The 26,393-nt window shown below is 47.3% G+C and overlaps 2 protein-coding genes across 4 annotated transcripts in view; both read left to right on the top strand.

Annotated features, from left to right (window-relative positions):
- Positions 1-212: 212 nt before the first annotated feature.
- On the top strand, positions 213-8,129 carry LOC125465846 (vimentin-type intermediate filament-associated coiled-coil protein-like). The gene is made up of 2 exons (XM_048559759.2): positions 213-585; positions 3,307-8,129. The coding sequence occupies exons 1-2, from the start codon at positions 395-397 to the stop codon at positions 3,677-3,679; spliced, it is 564 nt and encodes a 187-aa protein (XP_048415716.1). The 5' UTR covers positions 213-394; the 3' UTR covers positions 3,680-8,129.
- A 2,798-nt stretch (positions 8,130-10,927) lies between these two features.
- wdr55 (WD repeat domain 55) overlaps positions 10,928-26,393 on the top strand; it is a 29,835-nt gene continuing 14,369 nt past the window's right edge. Inside the window, exons 1-3 of one of the 3 annotated variants that reach the window (XM_048560149.2) lie at positions 10,928-10,965; positions 17,518-17,586; positions 23,193-23,341. In XM_048560149.2, coding sequence (XP_048416106.1) covers positions 10,951-10,965; positions 17,518-17,586; positions 23,193-23,341 — 233 coding nt within the window. In that variant the 5' untranslated portion in view covers positions 10,928-10,950. Of the gene's footprint in view, positions 10,966-15,020; positions 16,083-16,137; positions 16,348-17,517; positions 17,587-23,192; positions 23,342-26,393 lie in introns of those variants that run through there. The other 2 variants (XM_048560147.2, XM_048560148.2) reach the window with 2 other exon arrangements.

Below are 26,393 nucleotides of genomic sequence, written 5' to 3'. Positions count from 1 at the left end.
TCTTGAAGACCCACGCCCTCAGCCTCACATATGATCTATCGTTACAAAGCAAGCTCAGAAAGCGAACCGGAGCCCCTTCCCAGCACGATGCGCCTGCGCGCTGTCTGCCGTGTTCGGGGGCCCTTTCCCAGCACGATGCGCCTGCGCGCTGTCTGCCCGGTTCGGGGCCCTTTCCCAGCACGGTGCGCCTGCGCGCTGTCTGCCCGGTTCGGGGCCCTTTCCCAGCACGGTGCGCCTGCGCGCTGTCTGCCCGTTTCGGGGCCCTTTCCCAGCACGATGCGCCTGCGCGTTGTCCGCCCGGTTCGGGGCCTTCCCGGTGCTGTCGCAGCGGCACTGAAGTTGATGTACCTTCGGGCTCAGTCTCCGTATATGAGCGTGGTCACCGCTACGCAGTATGTCGGTGCTGAGCCCGGTACAGATTAAAGAGGCGAACGCGCACTTGGCGGCCGTGCATCGCCGGGTGACGGAGCTGGAGCGGCGGCTCGAGGCGGCCGAGCGGACGGTGCGGGAACAGGCCGAGCGGCTAATGGGCAAAGACCGCGAGCTGCAGGCCGCGATCCGGGAGCTCACCCTGCGCAAGGACCGGTCAGCAGGCAAAGCCGCTGCGGGAATGCGCCAGAGGGATAGGAACGCGCGCCAGCTCGCCAGGGGAGAGGGAAAGTCGGGGGGTTAGTGAGGAAAGAGGCAAAGTCAGAGAGTCTTTGCATTTGAAGAGAGAGGACTGTCAGTGTACCAGTCACACAGGTCATCAAACATCCACCTATTCATTTTATCTTATGGCATTTTAAGCGTCTCCCACTTCCCTGATGTGGATTTTCCTGCAAGTAGCTGCGGTCACTCCGCGTTTTTGATTAACTCATTGGATGTCGGTGTCGTTGGCCAGCATCTATTGCTTGCCCCCAGTTGCCCTTGAAAAACTGATGGTGAACTGCTGTCTTGAACTCTTGCCACAGTGCCCTTGAGGAAATTGCAGAATTTCGACCTAGCGTCAGTGAAGGAATAGTGATATATTTTCAAGTCACAATGGTGAGTTGTATGGAGGACAACTGTGGTGGTGTTCCCTTGTATCTTGCCGTTCTTGTGCTTTGAGATGGTAGTGGCCCTGGGTTTGGAAGTTGCTGTCAAGACCTTTCGTGATTTTTTTGTAGTGTTATCTTGTAGATGTTACATACTGCTGCTCTTGAGCATTGTCCTGGATGTTGTCAAGCTCCTTAAGGATTGTTAGAGCTGCACTCATCCAGGTAAGTGGAAACTATTCAATCATACTCCTGACTTGTGCCTTTCCAGGTGGTGAATTGGCTTTGGGGAATTGGGAAGTGATTTACTTGTTGCAGGATTCCTATCCCCTAACCTGCTGTAGTAGCCACTACGGTTAGATGGCTAGTCCAATTCTGTTTCTGGTCAATGATAACCCTAGAATGTTGCGAATTCAGTAATGGTATTGTGGGGTGTGGTGGCTAGATTGTCTCTCTTGTAGCATGAATGTTACCTATGACTTATCAGTCCAAACCTGAATATGGCCCAGGCTTTGCTGTATTTGAACATGGGATGTTTCAGAGTTGCAAATGGTGCTCAACATTATGCAGTCATCAACAAACAACCCTACTTCTGACCTTGTGATGGAGGGAAGGTGATTGAAGATGGTTGGGCATAGGATACTACCCTGAGGAATTAAAGTGGGTGTTGTGGCATAGTGGTAGCATCCTTACGTCTGAGCCAGGAAGACTGGGTTAAAGTACTACCTGCTACAGAAGTGTACTATAACATCTGTGAACAAGGTGATCAAAAAATCTACTATGAACAAATCCTGAAGAGTCGTCCTGGAATTGAGATGAAAGGTGGCAACACAGTAGTTCGGTGGTTAACACTACTGCCTGACAGTGCTAGGGACCCAGATTCAATTCCACCCTTGTCAACTATATGGACTTTGCACATTCCCCCCATGTCCATGTGAATTTCTGCCAGGTACTCCAGTTTCCTCCCACATATCAAAGATTTTCATGTTAGGAGGATTGGTCATGTTAAATTGTCCATAGTGTCCAAGAATGTGCAGGTTAGGTGGCTTAGTCGTGGGAAACGGCAGATTACAGGGATAGTGTACAGGAGTGGGTCTGAGTGGGATGTTGTTCAGACGGTCGGCGTGTACTCAATGAGCCGAATGGTCTTGTTTCCACACTTGCAGGGGTTCTGTGACTTCCAGTAGTCACAACCATCATCTTGTGTGCCAGAAATGACTTCAACCAGCATAGAGTTTTTCCCCTCTTTCCCTCTTATTCTGGTTTTGTTTGGAATCCTTGATGCCACACTCAGTCAAATGCAACCTTTATATCAAGGCCAGTCAGTGATTCTCACCTCACTTCTGTTTGAACCAAGACTATAATGAGATCAAGAGTTGGGTAGCCCTCACTCAACCCAACTGGGTGTCAGTGAGCAGGTTATTACTAAACAAGTGCTCTTTGATAGTGCCTTTAGTCATGTTACTGATGATTGAGAGTAAACTGATAGGGCTGTAATTGGTCAAGTTGGATTTGTCCTGCTTTTTGTGTACAGGAAGTAACTGGGCAAGTTTCCATATTCCTGGGTAGATGCCAGTGTTATAGCTGTACTGCAACAGCTTGGCTACAGGACTCGCAAGTTCTGGAGCACAGGTCTTCATTAGTGTTGCTGGAATGTTGTCAGTGCCCATGGTCTTTTTGGTATACAGTGTCTCCCACAGTTTTTTGATACCCTGTGGAGTGAATTGAAGTTACTGAAGGCTGGGGACCTTTGGAAGGGGCTGAGATTAATTATGCATTTGGCACTTTTGCCAACTGCTTCAGCCTTATCCTCTGCGCTGATGTACTGGGCTCACACATCATTGAAGAAAGGCAACTTCGTGAAACCTCCTGCGCCACTGACTTGCCTAGTTGCGACTAGATGTGGCAGGACTGCAGAGCTTAGATTTGACCCATTGGGTGTGGGATTGCTTAATTCCGTCTAAATTTGCCACTTATGCTGTTTAACATGCAAGAATTCCTGCCAAGTGTTAGCTTTACCAGGTTGACATCTCATTTTTAGGTTGGCCTGGTTGCTGCTCTGGTATGCCCTCCTGCATGCTTTATTGAACTAGGGTTAGTTGCCTGGATTGATAGTATTGGTGGTGTGGCAGGGGTGTGCCAGCCATGAAGCCTTAAATCCTTAATGAATTGTATCCACAATAACAGGAAGGGAAGGAAAGGGTGAATAAAGGTAGAAAGGGAGAATGCAAAAGGGACTGGGAGTGTGACTGGTAGCTGATCTAAAATGTCTCTTGCTGTTGTTCTGCAGGGAGATGGTGGACGTGCAGGAGAAATTGCAGGATTGCGAAGGGACAGTGCAGAGGCTGCAGACTGTGATGAAGGAGAAAGACAACGTGATCGCCCAGCTGAGACACCGCAGTCAGCTGCTGGATAAAATCACCCGCAGCCGGCCCCTGCTCGACAACTTGCTGTCATACATGGCTGAGGCTGAGCGCTCACAGAGTGACCACGTCCCAAACCTTGATGCTCAGCCTGGCTTTCTTGATGACCATGCACAGTCCCCCTTCTTGGGAACCAATGGATTAATGAACACCAGCCCCAGTGACCGAAATTTCTCAGTTAGTGAGGATGACATGGAGGAACCTGGTCAAGATGATGCAATCTTTGGGACCACTGTTTAAAGTTCTGCATTAAGAGGTTTGACCCTCCTGTTGAGAGATGTTAGAAAGAATCCACAAGTGCCTGTTGTTTTTGCAGAAATGGACATCTCCATGCCTACACCCGTGAATATCAAACCTCCACTTACTGTAAGAGGTGAAAACCAGAACATTCCTAAACAGGGTGCCGTCCAATTTTTCTGGATGTCCCAAACATACTATTCCAAAGATTCTGGCATTTTTCACCCTCCAATGTAAAACTGGGTTTTGTTTTGCTCTGAATGTAACAGAACAGTTTGTGATACTTAATGATCATAGTGTGTTAATATCAATGGGGTTGGGATATCTCTGGGTTTACCTAAATCAGTTTTTTTTCTCTGAAAACTTGAGAAGGGGGCAGGAGTAGGCAAGTACTGATCTTGTAAGCTCCACTGTAACGGGAAGGGAAGGAAAGGGTGAATAAAGGTAGAAAGGGAGAATGCAAAAGGGACTGGGAGTGTGACTGGTAGCTGATCTAAAATGTCTCATGCTGTTGTTATGCAGGGAGATGGTGGACTTGCAGGAGAAATTGCAGGAGCAAGAGGAAAGTCCAGCCTTTTCCCTTTCTCAGTGTCTCCCAGTCTTTGGAGTTAGTGAAATTAATCATGTCATCATTGTAATGAAATTTGAAGTTGTTCTAAGGGTAGGTGCATTGAGTGCCTGGAAGGGTAGAAGTTACATTGTTACAGACATTTCCTGTGTAGAGCCTGGCCATTTACAAGGCACGCAATTCAGTTACTGCTTGTGAATGGAGTTTAGTTACTGGAGGTGGTTATGGTGTGATCTCTTACCTGAAGGGTCTGACTTTAAATGCAGCCTAGATTGGAGAAGCCTCTGCTCTATGTAGGTATTAGCAGCATAGTTGTTTAAATATTATCCTTGGTGCCTGGTAAGCAGAACATACCCGCTTAAAGAGCTGTCTGAATTGTTAGAGCTTTCATGCGAGCAGAAATTCTGTTTATTCACACTAGCTACCTGCACTGACGGACACAGATTAAGGTCAGGATATGAGCCAGGACCTGCAAATGTGGGGACTGGACTCATCACTGGGATGGAGCATTTTCAGGGTTCTCCACCTCAATTTCTGAATTCTGCCGTCACCCTGATATTAGCCTCAGCAACGCTGGCTGTAATGGATTCAATACCTGTTTGAACCCATCTATTAGATTTCTTGCTACACCCAGTTTCAAAAATTCAAACATCTGTGTTTGTTCTCTAGAGTTAACTGTTTAGATTAGATTTAGTTGTCACATGTAGGAGTGTAGGAGTACAGTAAAAATGTAGAGTCACCAGTCTCCAGCGCTGTCCCAGAATACAGTAGCTGGAATAAAAAATTTAGATTTAAAAACTAAGAGCTGAAATTAAAGAAACAGAAACAAAAGGAAAAGAAAATGTCCAGATCACTCTTGCCGCCAGGAGTTTTGAGCCACGCTCTCAAATGCTGCCTGTCTTTTTGCTCGAGGAGGACCTGGTGCTTGTGTTTGGTAATGTGAACAGAGCTGCCCGTAAAGCTGTGATGATGAGGAGTGAGGAAGTGATTCCTGACCAGTGAGTTGGTCCTACACTAACGATCTAATTAATTTAGTCATTGAGAACTGGGGACACTGCGTATGTTCAAAGAGCTGTCCCAAACAACTGTTATGTCTTGTGCACCACGCGATAATAATAGGGTGAGGAAGTTTTGTTATAAAGTTCCGACACTACCCAACTTCAAATACATCCATAAGCTAGACCAATGTCCAACATTAGGACAGTCCAATTATTTCTTCAGCGCTGGTTTTTAGGTCTTGATGGCTGTTTTCTGGCCATTACAGGCACACTCTCAGCACGTAGACTAAAGGCAAAATACCCTAAAGAGTATGTAACTATACTGTTAAACTGTCGTGGGGATGTGACATGGTCAGTGGAAAAAATGGGTGTGCCCTGGGAGCACAATTCTTCAATAGGAAGAGGGCAGTTAGGAGAAGATCTGTCCTGAGAACAGGGCAATTGGGAGCAAGTCTACCCTTTGAACAGGTCATTTGGTAATAAATGAGTGAACTTCTGGAGGTACAGCAGTGGATGTTCTAATATTCAGTCTACAGAATAGACAAATAATTTAGTGATGTTTTTCAACATATGTTTTATTGCTCAATTTTTACCCAATAATGGCGATTTTAGCATTTCTGCAAATTTGTGTGTGAATTGGCTGCCACAGTTCCTGTTAGAATAGTGACTACATTTTAAAATGTACTGCTTTGATTGTATTAGCATGTTGGGATATTCTGTGGTTGTCAGAGATACTATAGAAATACAAGTCACAGGGAGGCTTTCTTCAGGAACATGGCGGACCGGCTTGTGGCTGCACAAAATGCCTTTTAGCCACACACTGAGTAGATGCAAATTAAATTTCCCTAATAGTAATTTTTGCACTTTAATCCATTGGGATTGCACAACAGTAACCTGAAGTCTGGCTGGACTTGCACTCATCTTCCTTATAGGGCATTCAGTGACTCATGGTGAGGTATTGAGGTTGATGTAAAATTATAAATTCAGTGCAAGTTTTGGAGTTCAGTTGTTGTTGGGTCCAGAGCTACGCAACTGATCAGCTGAGAGCACCTTCATTTCATTGCATCAATTGGTCCTCCAGGGTTTTAACATGGTTCTCAATTGCATGAGTTAAGATTTCATCTATTTATGCTGGCACTTCATCTGTGAAAAGAAATGTCAAACCAGTACAATTGTATTTTAAAGGGAAGTGAAGGTGTTACTAGCAGCCTCATTACAGGAAAGAGTCTGCCGTGTGTGCACACATAATCTGTCACTAAGTTCTAGTTATAGTTTTTGTTTTAAAACTGTATTCAGTTTGAACAGTTGTGGACTGATAACTCAAATCCCAAATAACTACAGTGAGGAAGGCTCCTGTACGTCCTTGGAGAAGTTTAGGGTCTTGCGGGCTGGACAGCTCAACATCCAGTGCTGTAGATGGTGACTAATTTCTGATAAAGGAGAGCTGACATCAGACACTGATAAGTCCTTCTGTCAGAGCTACAATGTTGAAGGGGAGAGGAGGACCTTAATCTTTTCTACCAGTCATTCTGTTCTATTGTGCTCTGCAAACCCTCTCGATGAACTTGTAATCCTCATTCTGAAATTTTGTTTTTAGAAAAAATTCCATTGCTATCTAGTTTCATTCGCTATAGAGTCGCCCTTGCATAACCACACTGCCTTGTCTAATCACTTTCTGATCTCCATCTTTCACTGTAACCACTCGCTGATATCCATTACTTGGTACCAGTACTCTGATATTTATTATTTTGTATAATTTCCTCTGTTAGTCATCATTCTCTTTATAAATCACTTGGATATTCATTGTAGATCATTCTATTCATTATTCTGTATGGATCATTCATTGTTCTCTGTAAAACAGTGTGACATTTGTTATTCTGTGTAGATTGCTAATATTCATTACCCTCTAAATCACTGATTCATTATTCTCTCTGCAAATCCCTCTGATATTCATTATTCTGTGTAAATCACTGCAATAGTCATTATTCTCTGTGTAAATCATATCCTAAGCGCCCGCCCCCCCCACCTGCCGTGGAATCACCTCATCTACTTTGTGAGAGATCTGCTGGATGGCAATTATTTCCTAACATCTGTAAGAATTATCAGTAGTCACTATGTACACCAATATCCATATAATCACTCAAGATAATGTTCATGTTTTCGCTTTTAAACCATAATCAAAATCTAGTTTCTAATTTTCATATAATTTGTGAAAAGCATATGTCCATTGTGCTGGAATTATTATATGAATCCGGTGGAAATCTGTTTATTAGTTTGCTGCTGCAGTTCTTTTAGTAGTTTAAAGATATTTGTTACAAAATACATGGATGGAAGTTACCAGGCAGTTGACCACCTTGACTTAAGTTTAAGCAATAGTGAGCTTTCAAAGTTACTTTTGAACTGATATGTTAAGTTCATACAATTCTAAGGTTAGGTGACTGGTTTCACTCTGGGCAGATTGTTACAATGCATCATTGCCCTTTTCTCGTTCAACATTCAAGTTGCTGATTTAGTCTTATAGCTGCAATGTATATTACCTGACTGCAACAATGCACTAAATCACTGACAAGTTAGGACATGTAGAAAACCAGTCTGTGCGTACAAAAAATAATAACACTTAGTTTTGAGGAGAAAGCAATCTTTAAGATGCTTGTAGATTACAGGTATATGCCCAGTGCTAGCTTGTTCATGTTCCCTTACAATGTAGTCTTTTGTTTCAAGGGTTTTGGAACTATGGTATGATGTTCATTGTTTGAAAGTTACTCGGTGAATGTATCACAAGTTGCTCAGGGTTAATGTTTCACACATTTGCAGTTTCTCATCAGCATTTGTAGACACAAATCTGATAAATTGGTGCCTTTTATAAAACTGTGCAATAACTTTATAAGTAGTTTGTGTTTAATCTGTTTACTATACTGGTATCTCTCTACTCCCTGCCTACAGGGACCAGAGGGATACAGATCCTTAGAAAATAAGCGACAGGTTTAAGATAGAGGATCTGGATCAGCACAGGCTTGGAGGGCTGAAGGGCCTGTTCCTGTGCTGTAATTTTCTTTGTTCTTTGTATACAAGGGAAACATTTTTTTTTGCTGGCTGAAGTAATGATTATAGCTGGCAATTCAAAGTGGGAATTTTGGAGCCTTCATCTGACTTCCTATGTGCAGAGCTCAATAATGGAATTCCTCAAAAGATCCAGAGAATGTTCAATCTTCCTTCTTAAATTCATACACTCCGGGAACAAACATTCCAAATAAACCAAGAACAATGGAAGCTAAAGGCAGCTAATTATTCTAACCTGTTGTAGTAGCATGTGCCTGCCAGGCATCATTGCTAGAGAGTGAGGAATTGAAGGAAACTACTGTAATGGCAGGAGGTAATAGCAACAGCAAGGCCAGAGGCATAGAATAACAAAGTGTGGAGCTGGATGAACACAGCAGGCCATGCAGCATCTTTGGAGCACAAAAGCTGACGTTTCGGGCCTAGACCCTTCATCCAAGACATCAGCTTTTGTGCTCCTAAGATGCTGCTTGGCCTGCTGTGTTCATCCAGCTTCACACTTTGCTATTTCGGATTCTCCAGCATCTGCAGTTCCCGTTATCTCTCATAGGCATAGGATTGTTTGGTTGTCTGCCAATTCTTTGGAAAAAGCCACTCTAGTTCTACTGGCATTTGTCTAGTAACTATCCAATTCCCCTTTTAAAATTATTGAGTCTGCACTCACCACCCTCTCGATTTAGTGAATTTCTGATCATAACATCTCTTGTTCTTTTTAAAGCTTCTTTCACTGCCAGAAAAGTAGCCTCAATTTCTCAATGTAACTGAAGATCTGCATCTCCGGTACCATTTTAATAAACCTCCCATGTAGTCTCTCCCTGGTCAACGTCTTTTTCTCTTCATGAATCTTAGGAGTTGAAATGATTTCAAGCCTCATAGGCTAGTGGTCACAGTTGAAATCTGATGCCACACTTGAACCAGATGGCATCAGGTTCAAACCCCTTTTCTGATGCCTGAGTAGACAGTCCAAGATTATACGTTAAATCAGTGGTTCTCAACCAGTGACATGAAGGTCATCTATATGGGACCCTAAAAACTGACATGCCTGCCAATGAAATGCAACTACAGGCTTCTCACTAATGTTAAATCATAACCTCATATTTCATTTTACATCTTACCAATAAAACTTCTCAGCAAAATCAATGGGATTTTAATATTTAAAATTTCTATTAATGGTCAATACAGTACTAAAAGCATGTGAATGTAAAAGTATACTCTGGAAAAAGTGGAATTTTATTTTCATTGTGGTGCGACCAAGTTTTTCTTACGACAAAATGTGAAATAACTGCACAGAGGCTGCTATCCCATCACCCACTCACCCATTGTTTACTTGTGCACAATACACTGGCTGTGGCCAACCAGCTTACAGTCAGTCGTCTGAACTGAGGAGATTCTGATCTTCTGGTTATATTTTTAAGTTTGACATTTCCGCTACCAGGAAAAATGTGTGACCGGTGAACCAGTAACAAGCAAAGCTCCATGGGGCAATGTCTATGTGAAAGAAACAGTGAAGGGCAGGGTAAGGATCAAATCAAAATAGAGTTGGAAGGGCGGGGGAGAAAGCACAGCATTCCCCACAGGTGCAAACCTCTCCTTAAGGATATCGACAGTATTTGTCGACAACACGCTTCTTCTCCAGGGACACCCAGACTTGAACATAGCCACGGAAAAGGGGCAAGCAGACATTTGTAATCCCCCCCACCCCGATCTGCTGCCTAGACCTCTTAATGACCAACTTGACCAGGCCTACAAGATCATCTTTGGACCTGCATGCTCCCTTCTGCACCAGGTGCCCAAAGATCAAGAGTGGGGGCTGAACTGCAGCCAAAAACGCAAAAGAAGGTTCTTTAGTTAACTAACAAGGGGGTACAAATGACCACACCCAATATACACATGCAGTGGTTATGTGGGTAGGTGCCAGACTCAGTGAAAACACCAGTTGTGTAGAAAGCTACTAACATTCCCACCACCAAGAAAAACACCCATGTGGCTAAAAACCAGTGGCGAGCAATGCCTATGTGGAAGAAAGTGTGAAGTAAAGGTAGGGATCATATCAAAATAGAATTGGAATGGGGAAATGTCCAGCTCTCCATAAAGACATCAACAGTATTTGTGGACACCGTGTAGTCCTTCTCAAGCTTGGGCACGGAAGAGGAGCAGGCAGTTGGCCATGACGGCCCGCTGCCTGGCCAGATCCCGGAGGAAATCCTCTGATCTGCCCACTCCCCTCTGCACCAGCTGTCCAAAGGTCAGGAGCGTGGCGCTGAAATGGAACCAAAAGCAGGAGCAGGTCCTTTTGGGTAAGTAAAAAGAGACTGCAAACGCCCGCACCCAATGTCCAGAGCGCACAGTTGGGCTGGGAGTCGCCACAGTCCGCGGCTACTAGGGACTGTTGTGTGCAAAACCCTCCACCCCAGATCCCCGACGGAGAGAGGGAGGACTCCCACATAGCGATCCCTCCACTGGGGATGTCTGCCGATGTCTTCGTTGTGTTGTTTTTGAGGAGGTTGTAACCCCTCAGGCGCTCACTCCTCTCCCATCCCAACAGTCACTCTTTGGGCTTTGCCCTTAGGTCAGGGGGCGGGGCCAGGGTCTAATGACCTCTGTGACCCGGAAGTGTGCTCACACGCCGCTGGTTGCGTTCGACGAGCGTCATGGCCGCGCCGACGGTGAGAGACACTCCTCTTGAGCAGAGAAAGAGAGACATAGACACACAGATATCTGTCTGCGGGGTGGGGGGAGAGATAGGCATGCGGGTATCTGGGAGGGGAGGGATAGGCACGCGGGTATCTGTCTGGGAGGGGGGATAGGCACGCGGGTATCTATCTGGGGGGGGCGATAGGCACGCCGGTATCTGTCGATGGGGGGCGATAGGCACGCGGGTATGTGTCTTGGGGGGAGATTTAGGCACGCGGGTATGTGTCTGGGAGGGAGGGATAGGCACGCGGGTATGTGTCTGGGAGGGAGGGATAGGCACGCGGGTATGTGTCTGGGAGGGAGGGATAGGCACGCGGGTATGTGTCTGGGAGGGAGGGATAGGCACGCGGGTATGTGTCTGGGAGGGAGGGATAGGCACGCGGGTATGTGTCTGGGAGGGAGGGATAGGCACGCGGGTATGTGTCTGGGAGGGAGGGATAGGCACGCGGGTATGTGTCTGGGAGGGAGGGATAGGCACGCGGGTATGTGTCTGGGAGGGAGGGATAGGCACGCGGGTATCTGCCGGGGGGGGGGGGAATAGGAACGCGGGTATCTGCCGGGGGAGGGGGGGGGGGGAGAGAATAGGAACGCGGGTATCTGCCGGGGGAGGGGGGGGGGGGAGAGAGAATAGGAACGCGGGTATCTGCCGGGGGGGGGGGGGAATAGGAACGCGGGTATCTGCCGGGGGGGGGGGGGGAATAGGAACGCGGGTATCTGCCGGGGGGGGGGGGAATAGGAACGCGGGTATCTGCCGGGGGGGGGGAGAATAGGAACGCGGGTATCTGCCGGGGGGGGGGAATAGGAACGCGGGTATCTGCCGGGGGGGGGGGGAATAGGAACGCGGGTATCTGGCGGGGGGGAATAGGAACGCGGGTATCTGCCGGGGGGGGGGGGGGAATAGGAACGCGGGTATCTGCCGGGGGGGAATAGGAACGCGGGTATCTGCCGGGGGGGGGGGGGGGGAATAGGAACGCGGGTATCTGCCGGGGGGGGGAATAGGAACGCGGGTATCTGCCGGGGGGGGGGGAATAGGAACGCGGGTATCTGCCGGGGGGGAATAGGAACGCGGGTATCTGCCGGGGGGGGGGGGGGAGGAATAGGAACGCGGGTATCTGCCGGGGGGGAATAGGAACGCGGGTATCTGCCGGGGGGGGGGGGGAATAGGAACGCGGGTATCTGCCGGGGGGGAATAGGAACGCGGGTATCTGCCGGGGGGGAATAGGAACGCGGGTATCTGCCGGGGGGGGGAGAATAGGAACGCGGGTATCTGCCGGGGGGGGGGGAATAGGAACGCGGGTATCTGCCGGGGGGGGGGAATAGGAACGCGGGTATCTGCCGGGGGGGGGGGTAATAGGAACGCGGGTATCTGCCGGGGGGGGGGGGGATAGGAACGCGGGTATCTGTCTGGGGGGGAGGGTAGGCACGCGGCTATCTGTCTGGGAGTGGGAGGGTTAGGCACGTGGCTATTGTCTGGGAGGGGGAGGGTTAGGCAAGCGGGTATCTGGGGGGGTTGATAGGCACGCGGGTGTCTGTCTGGGAGGCGGGGTGATAGGCACGCGGGTGTCTGTCTGGGAGGCGGGGTGATAGGCACGCGGGTATCTGTCTGGGAGGCGGGGTGATAGGCACGCGGGTATCTGTCTGGGAGGCGGGGTGATAGGCACGCGGGTATCTGTCTGGGAGGCGGGGTGATAGGCACGCGGGTATCTGGGAGTGGGAGGATTAGGCACGCGGGTATCTGTCTGGGAGGGGGGGTGATAGGCACGCGGGTCTCTGCCGGGGGAGGGAATAGGAACGCGGGTATCTGTCTGGGGGGGGTGATAAGCACACGGGTATCTAGGAGGGGTGATAGGCACACGGGTATGTGTCTGGGAGGGGGAGGGATAAGCACGTGGGTATCTGTCTGGGATGGGGAGGGATAGGCACACCTGTGAGGATGATTGGGAGGGAGAGGGTCAGGGAAGGAGAGGGATCTATGAAGCACGAGGAGGATCGAGACCTGTTTGGGTGATGAAAAGTGTCAGTGACTGTGAGTAGGATAGGAGAATGAGGGTGCGAGCTTGGTGGGGAGGGGTAAGGAGAGGGGACTTTAAGGACGGTTGACATTGACAGAGAGGGGAGCAGAAAGGGGCTAGGGAGGGAGAGATGTCTGTAAAGTGGAGGGCTCTGGGGGACTCTGAGGGAAAGGTACAAATGCCTGTAGGGACATTGGAGGGCATGAGGGACCTGTGAATCCAAGGAAGTGGAATGGCCAGGGGAAGCAGGTGTAGTCTGTGAGACAGAATTTCGGTGAGATTAAGGTCTGTGATCGGGTGGGAGAGAGCTCTGTCTCGAGGACGGAATGAGCAGTTCAGGGAGTGGGGGGGGGGCTTGTCAAGGGGAAGGTGTGGGAGAGCAGGCAGTGAGGGGGAAACAGAGATGCCTCTGAGAGTCTGTGGAGAGAAAGAGATGGCAGGGATGGTTAGAGAGAGGGGTGGTAGAGGGGTCTGATGGGGTTGATTTTATGAGGGGCCACGATGGAAAAGGAGAGGTGTAGGTGAGGGGAAGGAGTCTTGGAGTCGATGGGGGAGGGTGGTCTCGGGTACAGAGATTGGAATCGGGCGTAGGCGGAGAAAGTGGTTTGTGGAAGGGAGAGGGGTCCATGAAGAGGTGGGTGAGGGAATGGGCTCTGAGGAGGCCCAGGAGTTGGGTCTGTCGGAGGTGATGGGAGAGGGGCTTGTAAGGGGGATGGCAAGGGAACGTGTGAGGGGGAATGAGAGCGAACTGTGAGAGGGATGTTTGGGACAGGGCTGAAGATGGAGAGGGGAAGGGAATGGTGACAATGAGGTGGGGTGAGGGCACGAGGAGAAAAAGGTGTTTGTGAGGGGGAAGAAGGTGTGTGGGTTCTGGGCGGGAGAGGTGACCCTGCATGGAATAGAGGGCAGAGGAGTGCTAGGTCAAGGTGAGGGACCAAGGTCTGAGTGAGAGAGTGTGGGTTGGTGGAGAAAGATAAGGAGATGTGTGTGCGAGGCTGAGAGGATGGAGAGGGTCGGTGGTGGTGGAGGGGTCTCTGAGGGCAGGTAGATGGACTTGGGAGAGAGGTTTGTGAGGGGATGGTGGGGATCTATGAGCGCAAAGCAGGGAGAGATAGTTTATATGGGAATGAGGAGGGGTCTTTGGGAAGGGAAGGGGACAAAGGGGTAGTGTGAAAGAGGGCCAGTGGCAGGATGGGAAGGGGGGGAGCCTATGAAGGGTGGGAGGGGAACATGTGATAGTGAGGGGGTTTGGAGATGGCTTTGTGAGGAAGTGGGGTTGGAAAGCAAGACGGGTCTGTATGAAGGAAGGGGAGGGGCCAGAGAAAGAGAGGTCTGAGGGGACAGGTCTGATGGGGTGGGCGGGGAGAGTGGTCTTTGAGGAGGATGGGAAGGGCTGTGTAGGGGGTGGGTTTGGGAGTGGGTTCTGTGAGGGGGTGGGGTGTGGAGTTTGTGTGGAGTTTGTGCAGAGGGGTTTGTGAGAAGGCAGGTTAGAGAGCGTGGAGTAATTGGGGATAATGAGACTGAGTGTGGATAGGGAGAGGGCTCGTAAAGGGGAGGGCTGTCCTGAGTGGGGGCAGTACAAAGGTCTTAGGGAGAGAGAAGGACCTATGATGGGGAGTTAGAGGGGCCTGTGAGGGAGAGGAGAATGGAATGTCTTCAGGACGGGTCAGAGTATGTGAGGGGATCTGAGGAGGATGGTCAGGGTCTGTGAGTGGGCAAGGTCTTCAGGAGGGGGAGGCGCCTATCGGGGGCAGGAGGTGGTTCTGAGATGTGGGGATCTGTGAGGGTGAGGGAGGTATCTCTGAGGGTGTGGTAGTGGTGTGGGTGAGCACTAGGGGTCTGTGAGAAGGCAGGGAAGAGGGGACTGCAAGTGTGGGATGGGGGAGTGCTCAGTGAGTGGGTGGGCTCTCTCTGAGGAGACGGGCTGTGAGAAGTGGACAGGTATCTGTGAGCTGGAGTTTGAGGGGTGGGGGAGGGAGAGGAATGTGGGGGAGAGATGTCTTATCATAAGTTCTTGGAACAAAATATCAAATTTATAATTTGGCACTTTCCATCTGCAAGACTCAACACTGAGTCAAACAAATAAATCTCTGCCATGATCTGTTTTTCTAAAATATAAACTTCCTCTAGGATATGCATCCAGTTATTCACTGGCCCCACCTGTCATGCAAACCTGATGGTCACCCGCACCACCCCTCACCCTTCCCACAACCTCAGCCCACCCAGCATTTACTCACGCCCCCACCAAACACCTATCCATCCACCTCCCTGACCAACCTTCCACCCAGAACCCCAGCATGGACCATTCCCTTGCAGGCACCTCCTCCTGCCTCTTTGACCTCCTGCCTTGCCCACTGGCCCCATCACTTCCCTGGACCCTCCTGCATCCCCTCCTCTCTACCTCCCAATCACCCCAACCCCCGAGGGGGCCCCTCTGCCTTGGCTCTTTTCCCCTGCCGCCCCTCTCTCTTCCCTTTCCTCCAGAGCCCCTTCCCTCAGTTGTCATTCTTCCCTTTCAGACATCTCTCCCTCCTCTTGACAGACCTCTTTCCCTCTCATAGATGCCTCTCCCTCCTTCTGTCAAAACCTAACTTCCCACCTCCCTTCCATGGGACCCAACTATTTAAACATTTACCGTATCCATCACTAATGTATAGTGATCCTTCCACATGATGCACTGCAGCAGCCTTATTATTGCTGTTCAGGCCCATGATTCAACCCTCTGGAAGGATGAGGGCAGCAGATGCACGGTACAAAATCCAGTTACGGTTCACATCATCCTGACTGAATGCAACACATTTGTAATTGTTGCTGGAACAAAATCTTCTGGCTCCCTCCTAAAAGTACTATGGGTGTAACCAAAGCTGCACAGACTGTAGCAGTTCAAGAAATGACTTCATGCTATTGTGACTGAATGCCCAGTGTAATGATTATTTGGACGTGAGTCTGGATGTAACCAAATGTCATGGGTGGTCACTTGAGAGTGACTTGCTTCCATTTCTGCCGAATGGGTTTAAAGATGGTTATTCAGTCCAATGCACAATCTGCAGACTCTGCCATATTTGGTGTTCTTGAAGGTCAGTCTAACTGAGGTGTATGGAAGTTTGTGCATGTTCCCTGATACCTCAGCTTCACACCTACATGTTCCTGATGAATCTCTTGACAAAAGAACCTCCTCCATTTTGGTTTGCACAACTTAGGTTGTCCCATGTGTTAATGGCCAAGTTTGGTCTACTTAGCAATGTTTTAGAGACATCCTGAAAACAATTTTGTGATCCCCTGGGAGTGTCCATCTGCAACTGAGTTCTGGATATGGAGGTTGCTGGAGGAATCTGGTGTCAGGTATGAATGACAGTGCAGTGGAGCTAGTTTGGAGTGACTAGAACCTCAATTCTGGGTATGTGGGAGAGGATGCTGCTGTTTGGCAGCCTTTCTTGTACTAGATTTGAAGGATCTTGAGAAGGCACCAATGCTTTGATGTGCCTGCTGTTTCTCATCCAGGTCTCAGAAGCTTCTAGAGATCGCTCCCGACCATTAAGCCTTGAACTTAGCATTGGGTTTGAGATCCTGGTCCTTATGTATTCGCTCTCTCAGCTGACCAGAATTTGAGCTGGCTTGTTGGAGGCAATGATGAATTTTCTGATCAGTGACTGTCTTCATCAAAAGGAGTCTCCCAAGCTACAGAAATTGATTGACATTTTCCAACCTGCCAGACCTGCTGAGTTTGTCCACCACTTACTCTCTTTTTTATTTCAGGACTCCACCATCTGCAGTATTTTGCTTTAATTGCCCAGTCCTGTTTGCTATGGAGAATGCATGGGCAAGCTGCCTTTTTGAAGCAATGTAGCCTATGGGTTAGAGGGTCACTCACTATACCATAAGCTTAGGACTTCCAGCATTTTGACCTGGCAACACCCAAGGAACAGTGATATGTTTCCAAGTCAGGTGGATGAGTGACTTGAAGGGGAGTTTGCAGGTGGTGGTGTCCTCAAGTATCTGCTTCTCCCCCTTCTAGATGTGGATGCCTTTCTTTGCAAAATTTGATTTACAGATAAATTGAAACAAATATTTTAGCCTACCTATCACTCGATGATTTACACTTTATGCACACGTACTGCCAGATTGAAGCGAAAGTTCATGAACAATCTAAAAAAAATGAATTACTAACATCTCCTCTGCACATCCACATGTGCAATGTGTAAAAGAAGGAATAGCAATGCATTGACCATCGGTAATCTGCCCGTGTAAAACAGGCTGAATGGTAACACAGATTGACGCCGAGAACACTGCTCTGTCTGGCCTGGCTGAACATTTGATAAACTTGCTCAGTCGTTTTGCTGATATATAGCATCTTTCAATCCCTTATTAAGCTAAATGTTTGTGGGCTACACTTCTCATGAGGCTTAGATTGAGTGGCAACAGTGAGATGGGACAGGAGGACAATATAAATTTGACAGAGTGGATAACTAATGTTTGCAGTTTCCTATGCTTCCCCCTTTTTTTTCCACCTAGGCAGGAAGGTCACAGCAGGAAGATTCCAGAAGATGTGAAGCTGAAAAGGCGACAATCTTTACAGCTGAGGTAATGATGCACGAACAAGCACAGAAAATGTTGAAGAATTCAGCTGGGCAAGCAGCATCTGTGGAGAGAGAAACAGAGTTAGCATTTTGAGTTTGGTGACCCCTCTTGAGAATATGGATGCTGCCAGACCTGCTGGGTTTTGCCAGCATTTTCTTGTTTGTTTTAGATTTCCAGCGTCCACAATATTTTGCTTCTATTTGAGTGTTGAATTCATTGCCACTTCTCGATTTTGCTTTTCTCTCCAATGTGATTTCCTTTTTAATCTTTTGGCTTGATCGCTTTCGTTGGTTTCTACCTCCTTGCGAGTGTTTGCCAAAACTCACTCGTACCCACAAGCTCTAAAGAAGAGTTACACTGAACTTGAAATGTTATCTCTGTTTCTCTCTTCACAGATGTTGCCACACCTGCTGCATTTCTCCAGTATTTTCTGAGTTTGTTTCAAATTTCCAGCATTTACAATATTTTGCTTTTAATGATACAGGAATTTCCATTATCACCAGCATTGAGTTTCCAGCTGAAACCCTCAACCTGGCCCACAGTTACTCAACTCCACTATAGCTGGCATTGGAGTCAGATCTTGTAGATTCGAGTCTCCCTTTGGACACTTGAACACACAAACATAGACACTAAGAGTAGGCCGTTTGACCGCACTTGCTTTGCCATTTAGTATGGTCACGACTATCTCAATACCATATTCCCATCATCTCCCCATTCCACTTGATGCCTTTAAAATCTAAAAGAAATTAACTGTCTCTTGAATATGTTCAATGACCTGGCTTCTACAACTTTTTTCTATAGAGAATTCCACAAGTTCACTACACTTTGAAGACATTTTTACTCGTCTCAGTCCTACACTGTACCCTGTGACTATCTATTAGATCTAGACTGCTCAACAAAGGAAATCCACCTCCCTGCATCTAGTCTGGCCAGATGTGTTAGAATTTTATACATTTCAATCACATCACCTCTTATTCTTCTAAAGTCCTGTGAATACAGGCCCAGCGGAACCAGTCTCTCCTCGTGAGATAGCCCTGCCACTCCCAGTATCAGTCAAGTGAACCTTTGCTACACTCCTCTATGGCAAGTGTATACTTTTGGGCAACCAAAACTGCATGCAGTACTCTGGGTGTGGGCTCAGCAATGCCCTGTATAACTGCAGTAAGACATTCCGACTTCCAAATTGAAATTCTCTTGCAATGAAGGCCGATATACATTTACCTTGCGAATTGCTTGCGGCTCCTGACTGTGTACTTTCGTTGACTGGTGTACAAGCACACCCAGATCCCTTTTCATGTCCACATTTCCCGATAGATCACCATTTAAGTAATAATTAAGTATAATTCAACAGAGGGAGATTGACAATGGCCAAATGGTTGTTACTGAGAGGGAAAGCTGTGCTGACAGCATGTTGCTCTGTCAGAGGGTGTGTGCTGAGGGAGTGCTACCCTGTCAGAGGGTCTGTGCTGTTGGAGTGCCGCCCTGTTGAAGTGTAAGTGCTGAGGGCACGCCAAACTGTGGGAGGTTCCCTTTACTGTATCTCTGTCAGATGGCCATAAAAGTAGATGTGGTACAACCCTGAGAAACAGCAGGAGAGGTCTTTGCATTGCATTCTGGCCAACAGTAACTCTCAATATTCACCGACCATTTTAATGCAAGATATTGTTTGCAAATAGGGCTACATTGTTGTCCTACATCAATGACAGTGAGTACATTTCAACAGTATTTCATTGCCTTAGAAACTCTTTGGATTTTTTGAGGTTGTAAAAGGTGCTATGTAAATGCCAGTTTTGTTTGATATGATTTATTGCCACATTCACCTAACCACAGTGAAAAGCTTTGTTTGCAAGCAGTGCCAGCAGATCATAATGAGCAAGGATATACAGACCAACAGGTGAGAAGAAAATCTTGGACAGAGTAAAGCATGCTGGTTACACAGCAAAGCAAGATGGACGTTAATGAGATCAGCATTATTTAAAGTTGGACAGTTCTTTCAATGTTCTAATAATGGCCAGGAAGAAGCTGTTCTTGAAGGCGATGGCGCATGGGTTCAAGCTTCTGCCTGATGGAAGTGGTTGTAGGAAAGCATTACTGGGGTGGGAGGTGTCTTTGATGTTGGCAGCCTTACCACAGCAGCAAGAAGTGTAAATGGAGACCATGGATGGGAGGTTGGCTTCCATGATGGTCTGTGCTGCTCATACAACCTTCTGTCATTTCTTACAGTCCTGGGCAATGCGGTTGTAGTACCAGGCCATAATACACCCAGACTCTGTACTTTCTATAGTTTAACCTTTCACATTGCTTTAAACTCATGGGTTATTGTCCAAAAGTAATCCTTTTTGTTACTACTTTACAGTACAGGCTCATAATTAGGAGGTGAATGCAGAACCAGCGCATTGTTTTAGGTGGTAATGGTCAAGAGAGAATGTTTGCCAGGGATATTGGAGGAATTCACCCAGGCAGAATGTACCATAAACAGGCCCAACAAGTCCATGACAATGTGCAGCTTCCAAGTGGCCAAATATTCCTAATGTCTGTCTGACTTATTCCTTTATCATAAAATCATACAGCTTCACAGTACAGGAGGAGGCCATTCAACCCACCATGTCAGTAGCAGCTCCTGAAAGAGCCAGCCAGCTAGTCCCATTCTCCAGCCCTATCACTGTAGTCCTCTGAATTCATACTTTCAAGTGTACATCCAGCTATCTTTTGAAACATTGTACGGAATAAGAGGATGACTAGGGTAGGAACAGAGCCAGTCAAAGACAGAAGTGGGAATTTGTGTGTGGACCCTGTGGAGATCGGAGAGGTGCTAAACGAATACTTCTCATCTGTTTTTACTCAGGAAAAGGAGAATATTGTAGAGGAGAAGACTGAGTTACGGGCTATTAGAATTGAAAGGATTGAGGTTAGTAAGGAGGAGGTGTTATCAATTCTAGAAGGTGTGAAGGTAGATAAGTCCCCTGGGCCAGAAGGAATTTTTCCGAGGATTCTCTGGGAAGCGAGGGAGGAGGTGGCGGAGCCTTTGGCCTTGATCTTTGAGTCATCATTATCTACAGGTTTAGTACCAGAGGACTGGAGGATTGCAAATGTTGTGCACTTGTTCAAGAAAGGCAGTAGAGATGACCCAGGCAATTATAGACCAGTGAGCCTTACGTCTGTTATAGGAAAAGTTTTGAAAAGGATTATGAGAGATAGCAGGCAACAATTTGATTAGAGATGGTCAACATGGATTCGTCAAGGGCAGGTCGTGTCTCATATACGTCATTGAGTTTTTTTGAGAAGGTGACCAAGCATGTGGATGAGGGTAAGGCAGTTGACGTGGTGTACATGGACTTCAGTAAAGCGTCTGATAAGGTTCCACGTGGTAGGTTATTGGACAAAATGCGGAGGCACGGGATTGAGGGAGATTTAGCAATTTGGTTTAGAAACTGGCTTTCTGCAAGAAGGCAACCAGTGATGGTTGATGGAAAATATTCAGCCTAGAGTCTGGTTACTAGTGGCGTGCCTCAAGGATCTGTTTTGGGACCACTGCTGTTTGTCATTTTTATAAATGACTTGGATGCAGGCATAGGTGGATGTGTTAGTTAGTTGGTACATGACACTAAAGTCGGTGGAGTGGTGGACAGTGTTGAAGAACGTTGCAGGTTGCAGGGAGACAAATGGAGTTCAGTGTGGATAAATGTGAGGTGATTCGCTTTGGGAAGAATAATAGGAAGGCAGAATACTGAGTCAGTGGAAAGATTCTGAGTAGTGTTGATGTGCAGAGGGATCTTAGTTTCCATATACATAGATCCCCGAAATTCGCCACCCAGGCTGATAGTGCTGTTATGAAGGCTTACGACGTGTTAGGTTTTATTGGTAGCGGGATTGAGTTCAGGAGCCATGATGTCATGCTGCAACTGTACAAAACGTTAGTGTGACCTCACTTGGAATATTGCATGCAGTTCTGGTCGCCTCATTACAGGAAGGATGTGGAAGCATTGGAAAAGGTGCAGAGGAGATTTACCAGGATGTTCAATAACAAAGTGTGGAGCTGGATGAACACAGCAGGCCAAGCAGCATCTTAGGAGCACAAAAGCTGACGTTTTGGGCCTAGACCTGTATAGGCCCGAAACGTCAGCTTTTGTGCTCCTAAGATGCTACTTGGCCTGCTGTGTTCATCCAGCTCCACACTTTGTTATCTCGGATTCTCCAGCATCTGCAATTCCCATTATCTCTTTACCAGGATGTTGCCTTGACTGGAGCAAAGGCCTTATGAAGAAGGGCTGAGGGACTTGGGTCTGTTTTCATTGGAGAGAAGGAGGCTAAGAGGGGATTTAATAGAGACATAAAAGATGATCAGAGGATTAGATAGAGTGGACAGTGAGAGTCTTTTTCCGAGGATGATGACGTCAGCTTGTACGAGGGGGCATAGCTGCAAATTGAGGGGTGATAGATTTAAGACAGATGTCAAAGGCAGGTTCTTTACTCAGAATGGTAAGGGCGTGGAATGCCCTGCCTGCCAGTGTAGTTAACTCAGCCACATTAGGGGCATTTAAACAGTCCTTGGATAAGCATATGGATGATGATGGTATAGTGTAGGGGAATGGGCTTAGATTAGTTCACAGGTCGGTGCAACATCGAGGGCCGAAGGCCCTGTTCTGCACTGTATTGTTCTATGAATCTGCCTCCATCACACACTCGGGCATTGCATTCCAAATAAAGAAATTTCTCCTCATCTCACTCCGAGCTGTCTCGCTGACAACGTTCTATCATTTCATCTTTGGACAGCTGGACAAAGGAGACAGTGTAATTGTTCGATATGAATATAAGTTCTTCCTCAGTCACTAACCTTGGAATTAATTCTATAACTTTAGATATTTCCCTGCTCTGTGCTAACGCTCTTCCGGTTACTTTTATATGGTAGCCCCCTTTTTGTTTCCATCCATCAAGTGCTAGATATTTCCTGTCTAGTCCAGAATGAGATCTTGGATTCTTGATTCTTCCTTCCATACGTCTTGGAGTGTCAACCTGGACTATGTGTTAAAGACGCTGGAGTGGGGCTTGAATCCGTGAATTTTTGGCTGGGAGAGATGAAATCCATAGCTGAAATTTGAGGGTGTTGCTTCACTTTATCTCAATAATGGCAATTGTTCCATTTTTATTATTCAAATAACTCTTGGCTCAGATCCAGGATGGTTGAAGATGCAGAGTGAAAATCAAACAGCAACATCTCAGGACCCTTCATGTTGACCATTAGACAAGACAAACCAGAAACAGCTAGGATTATATTTGGAATAAAGCACAAGTTATTTGGAGAGCAAATTTTGGGTATATTTATGCATCCCCCCCGCCCCAAGGAAGTGGCTGAACAACAAGAATCCTTCCAACTGGCAGAGCGATAGAGGGGAGTTCCTCTTCCTTGCCTGGATTGGCTAAACCCCAGCTATTAAAATAGCTCTGTAGTGATTCTACTTCGTGGTGTCTCTGATTATCTACAGCCTTTGCAGGAAACAATTAACTCACTGCTTGTAAATTACTCTCGGTTTTAAGTTTAGGATTGTACGAAGCCCTGTGATTTGCTGTGGTTCACCATGCTCTTGGATCTAACCTTCTGTTTCCAATAGGATCATTCTGAAGATGAGGAGAAGGTGAAGGAGCCCAGGGTAGGAGATACCCCAGAAGATATCATCTTTGATGCTATTGTAAATTCAATAGCTTTTCACCCAACGCGGGATGTCATCGCAGCTGGGGATGTGGATGGAGATGTATATGTGTATGTATTTCATTGTAGGCTTATGATACTATCATCATAACAAAGTGTGGAGCTGGATGAACACAGCAGGCCAAGCAGCATCTCAGGAGCACAAAAGCTGACGTTTCGGGCCTAGACCCCTCATCAGAGTGGGGGATGGGGAGAGGGAACTGGAATAAATAGGAAGAGAGGGGGAGGCAGACCAAAGATGGAGAGAAAAGAAGATAGGTAGAGAGGAGAGTATAGGTGAGGAGGTAGGGACGGGATAGGTCAGTCTAGGGAAGATGGACAGGTCAAGGAGGCGGGATGAGGTGGTAGGTAGGAAATGGAGGTGTGGCTTGAGGTGGGAGGAAGGGATGGGTGAGAGGACGAACAGGTTAAGGAAGCGGAGACAGGCTGGGCTGGTTTTGGGATGCAGTGGGTGGAGGGGACGAGCTGGGCTGGTTTTGGGATGCAGCGGGGGGAGAGGAGATTTTGAAGCTTGTGAAGTCCACATTGATACCATTGGGCTGCAGGGTTCCCAAGCGGAATATGAGTTGCTGCAACACATGCCTCACACCCCATCCCCCGCCACAACCGCCCCCAGAGGATCCCCCTCGTTCTCACATACCACCCCACCAACCTCCGGATACAATGTATCATCCTCCGACATTTCCGCCATCTACAATCGGACCCCACCACCCAAGACATTTTTCCATCCCCACCCTTGACTGCCTTCCGGAGAGACCGCTCTCTCCGCTACTCCGTTGTCTTCTCCACACTCCCCTCCAACCCCACCACACCTGGCACCTTCCCCTGCAACCGCGGGAAGTGCTACACTTGCCCCCACACCTCCTCCCTCACCCCTCTCCCAGGCCCCAAGATGACCTTCCATATCAAGCAGATGTTCACCTGCACATCTGCCAATGTGGGATATTGTATCCATTGTACCTGGTGTGGTTACCTCTACATTGGGGAAACCAAGCGGAGCCTTGGGGACCGCTTTGCAGAACACCTCCACTCGGTTCGCAACAAACAACTGCACCTCCTAGTCGTGAACCATTTTAACTCCCACTCCCATTCTTTAGATGACATGTCCATCATGGGCCTCCTGCAGTGCTACAATGATGCCACCCAAAGGTTGCAAGAACAGCAACTCATATTCCGCTTGGGAACCCTGCTGCCCAATGGTATCAATGTGGACTTCGCAAGCTTCAAAATCTCCCCTTCCCCTACTGCATCCCAAAACCAGCCCAGTTCTTCCCCTCTCCCCACTGCATCTCAAAACCAGCCCAGCTCGTCCCCGCCTCCCTAACCTGTTCTTCCTCTCACCTGTCCCCTCCCCCCACCTCAAGCCGCACCTCCAATTCCCACCTGCTAACCTCATCCCGCCTCCTTGACCCATCCGTCCTCCCTGGACTGACCTATCCCCTCCCTACCGCCCCAACCATACTCTCCTCTCCACCTATCTTCTCCTCTATCCATCTGCAGTCCGCCTCTCCCTCTCTCTCTATTTATTTCAGAACCCTCTTCCCCCCCCCGCCTTTTCTGATGAAGGGCCTAGGCCTGAAACGTCAGCTTTTGTGCTCCTAAGATGCTGCTTGGCCTGCTGTGTTCATCCAGCCCCACAGATTTAAAAGGGACCTAAGGGGCAACGTTTTCAGGCAGACGGTGGTGTGTGTATGGAATGAGCTGCCAGAGGAGGTGGTGGAGGCTGATATAAATAAAACACTTAAAAGACATCTGGTTAGGTACATGAATAGGAGGGGCTTAGAGGGATATGGACCAAATGCTGGCAAATGGGACTAAATTAATTTAGGATATCTGGTCACCATGGGTAAGTTGGACCAAACGCTCTGTTTCTGTGCTTTTCAACTCTGTGATGCTAACTGGTGCAAGGCAGTCTCTGAGGAACTGAATTGACATGCTGATAATGTTTTCCAGCATTGTAGTTGCAATGTTATTTCTCCTTGTGTCAGTGAGAGCGCAGTTGTCGCACATTCCAGGGTCATTAAGGAACTCATCATGAGGTTGGTCACCAATTCAGACTGTTATTCTTTTTAAAACATATTTTTTAAATTTGTTTTTTTGAGGTCAATGCTGTTAAAGTTGATATTTGTTGCCCAGCGCCAAATTTCCTGAGAATGTGCTAGCATCCGTTATCTTCCACCACTTTTATCTAGCAGCTTAAACCTCCAAATATCTGAAGTAATTCAGGAAATGATAAGAACCAATCACACTGAAATGTTATGCAGCAGTTATGTAGAGAGAGAAGACAAAGTAAAGAGGTTTCTTTTCCTAAAGAATATTGGTGAAGCTTTGATTTTAGGATTAGTCAACAGCTTTGTGGTCATCAATTTCAAACCCAGCTTTATATTTCCATATTTTTAAAACTTAGATCGGGTACACTAAGAACGGGAGTGGTGAAGGTGGGGTGTGTTGGGGAGAGCACTGGAGGAGATAGCATTGAGTCACTAGGAGAAAGGCAAGCTGAATGGAATCTGAAAGGTCCTCGGCCTCCTTAGACCATCAGACACCACTTTCTCCTGTTGGTTTTGCCTGTTCACCACCTCTCTTGGCCAATCTCTGGTGTTTGTTGCATCCATAATGCTTCTGATCACTTTTCCTGTTTTATAGCTGGCTCAGGCCTTTAAATTCCTGCCTGAAAGTACATATTGTAGTGTTTATGTAATTGAAAAATTGCTGCAAACTGCAATCAGTACACTTCCTAACTCTCAACTGATTGCTAAAAAGTTTTAAGAATTTGTTGAATACATGCTATTACTCAATTATAAATTGCTCAGATTTGTCTGTGGATTTCTTTTGACAGAAAGCATACTGAAATGGATTTATTTCAGGAAGACACTGTAACCTCACAACATTTAGTTAAAATTATTGAGCTTTTCCAGCAAATTACTTACTCATTTATCGACATTTTGCTTTTTTAATTCAATGAGGGGAGAGGTGAGTATCGCTTTTGTGTGGTTATGACACAAAGAAGAGGTTAAGAGGTTTAAGCAGAGCATGAATCAGTGGTGTCTGTGGACGCGGTGAGCAAATTGTCAGTGGGTGGGAGCAAGAGGATATAAATCTC

Source organism: Stegostoma tigrinum, chromosome 30, assembly GCF_030684315.1.
Source record: "Stegostoma tigrinum isolate sSteTig4 chromosome 30, sSteTig4.hap1, whole genome shotgun sequence".
Classification (NCBI taxonomy): domain Eukaryota; kingdom Metazoa; phylum Chordata; class Chondrichthyes; order Orectolobiformes; family Stegostomatidae; genus Stegostoma; species Stegostoma tigrinum.
The sequence above is the reverse complement of the archived record's forward strand: the minus strand, read 5'-3'. Positions and strand labels throughout refer to the sequence as shown.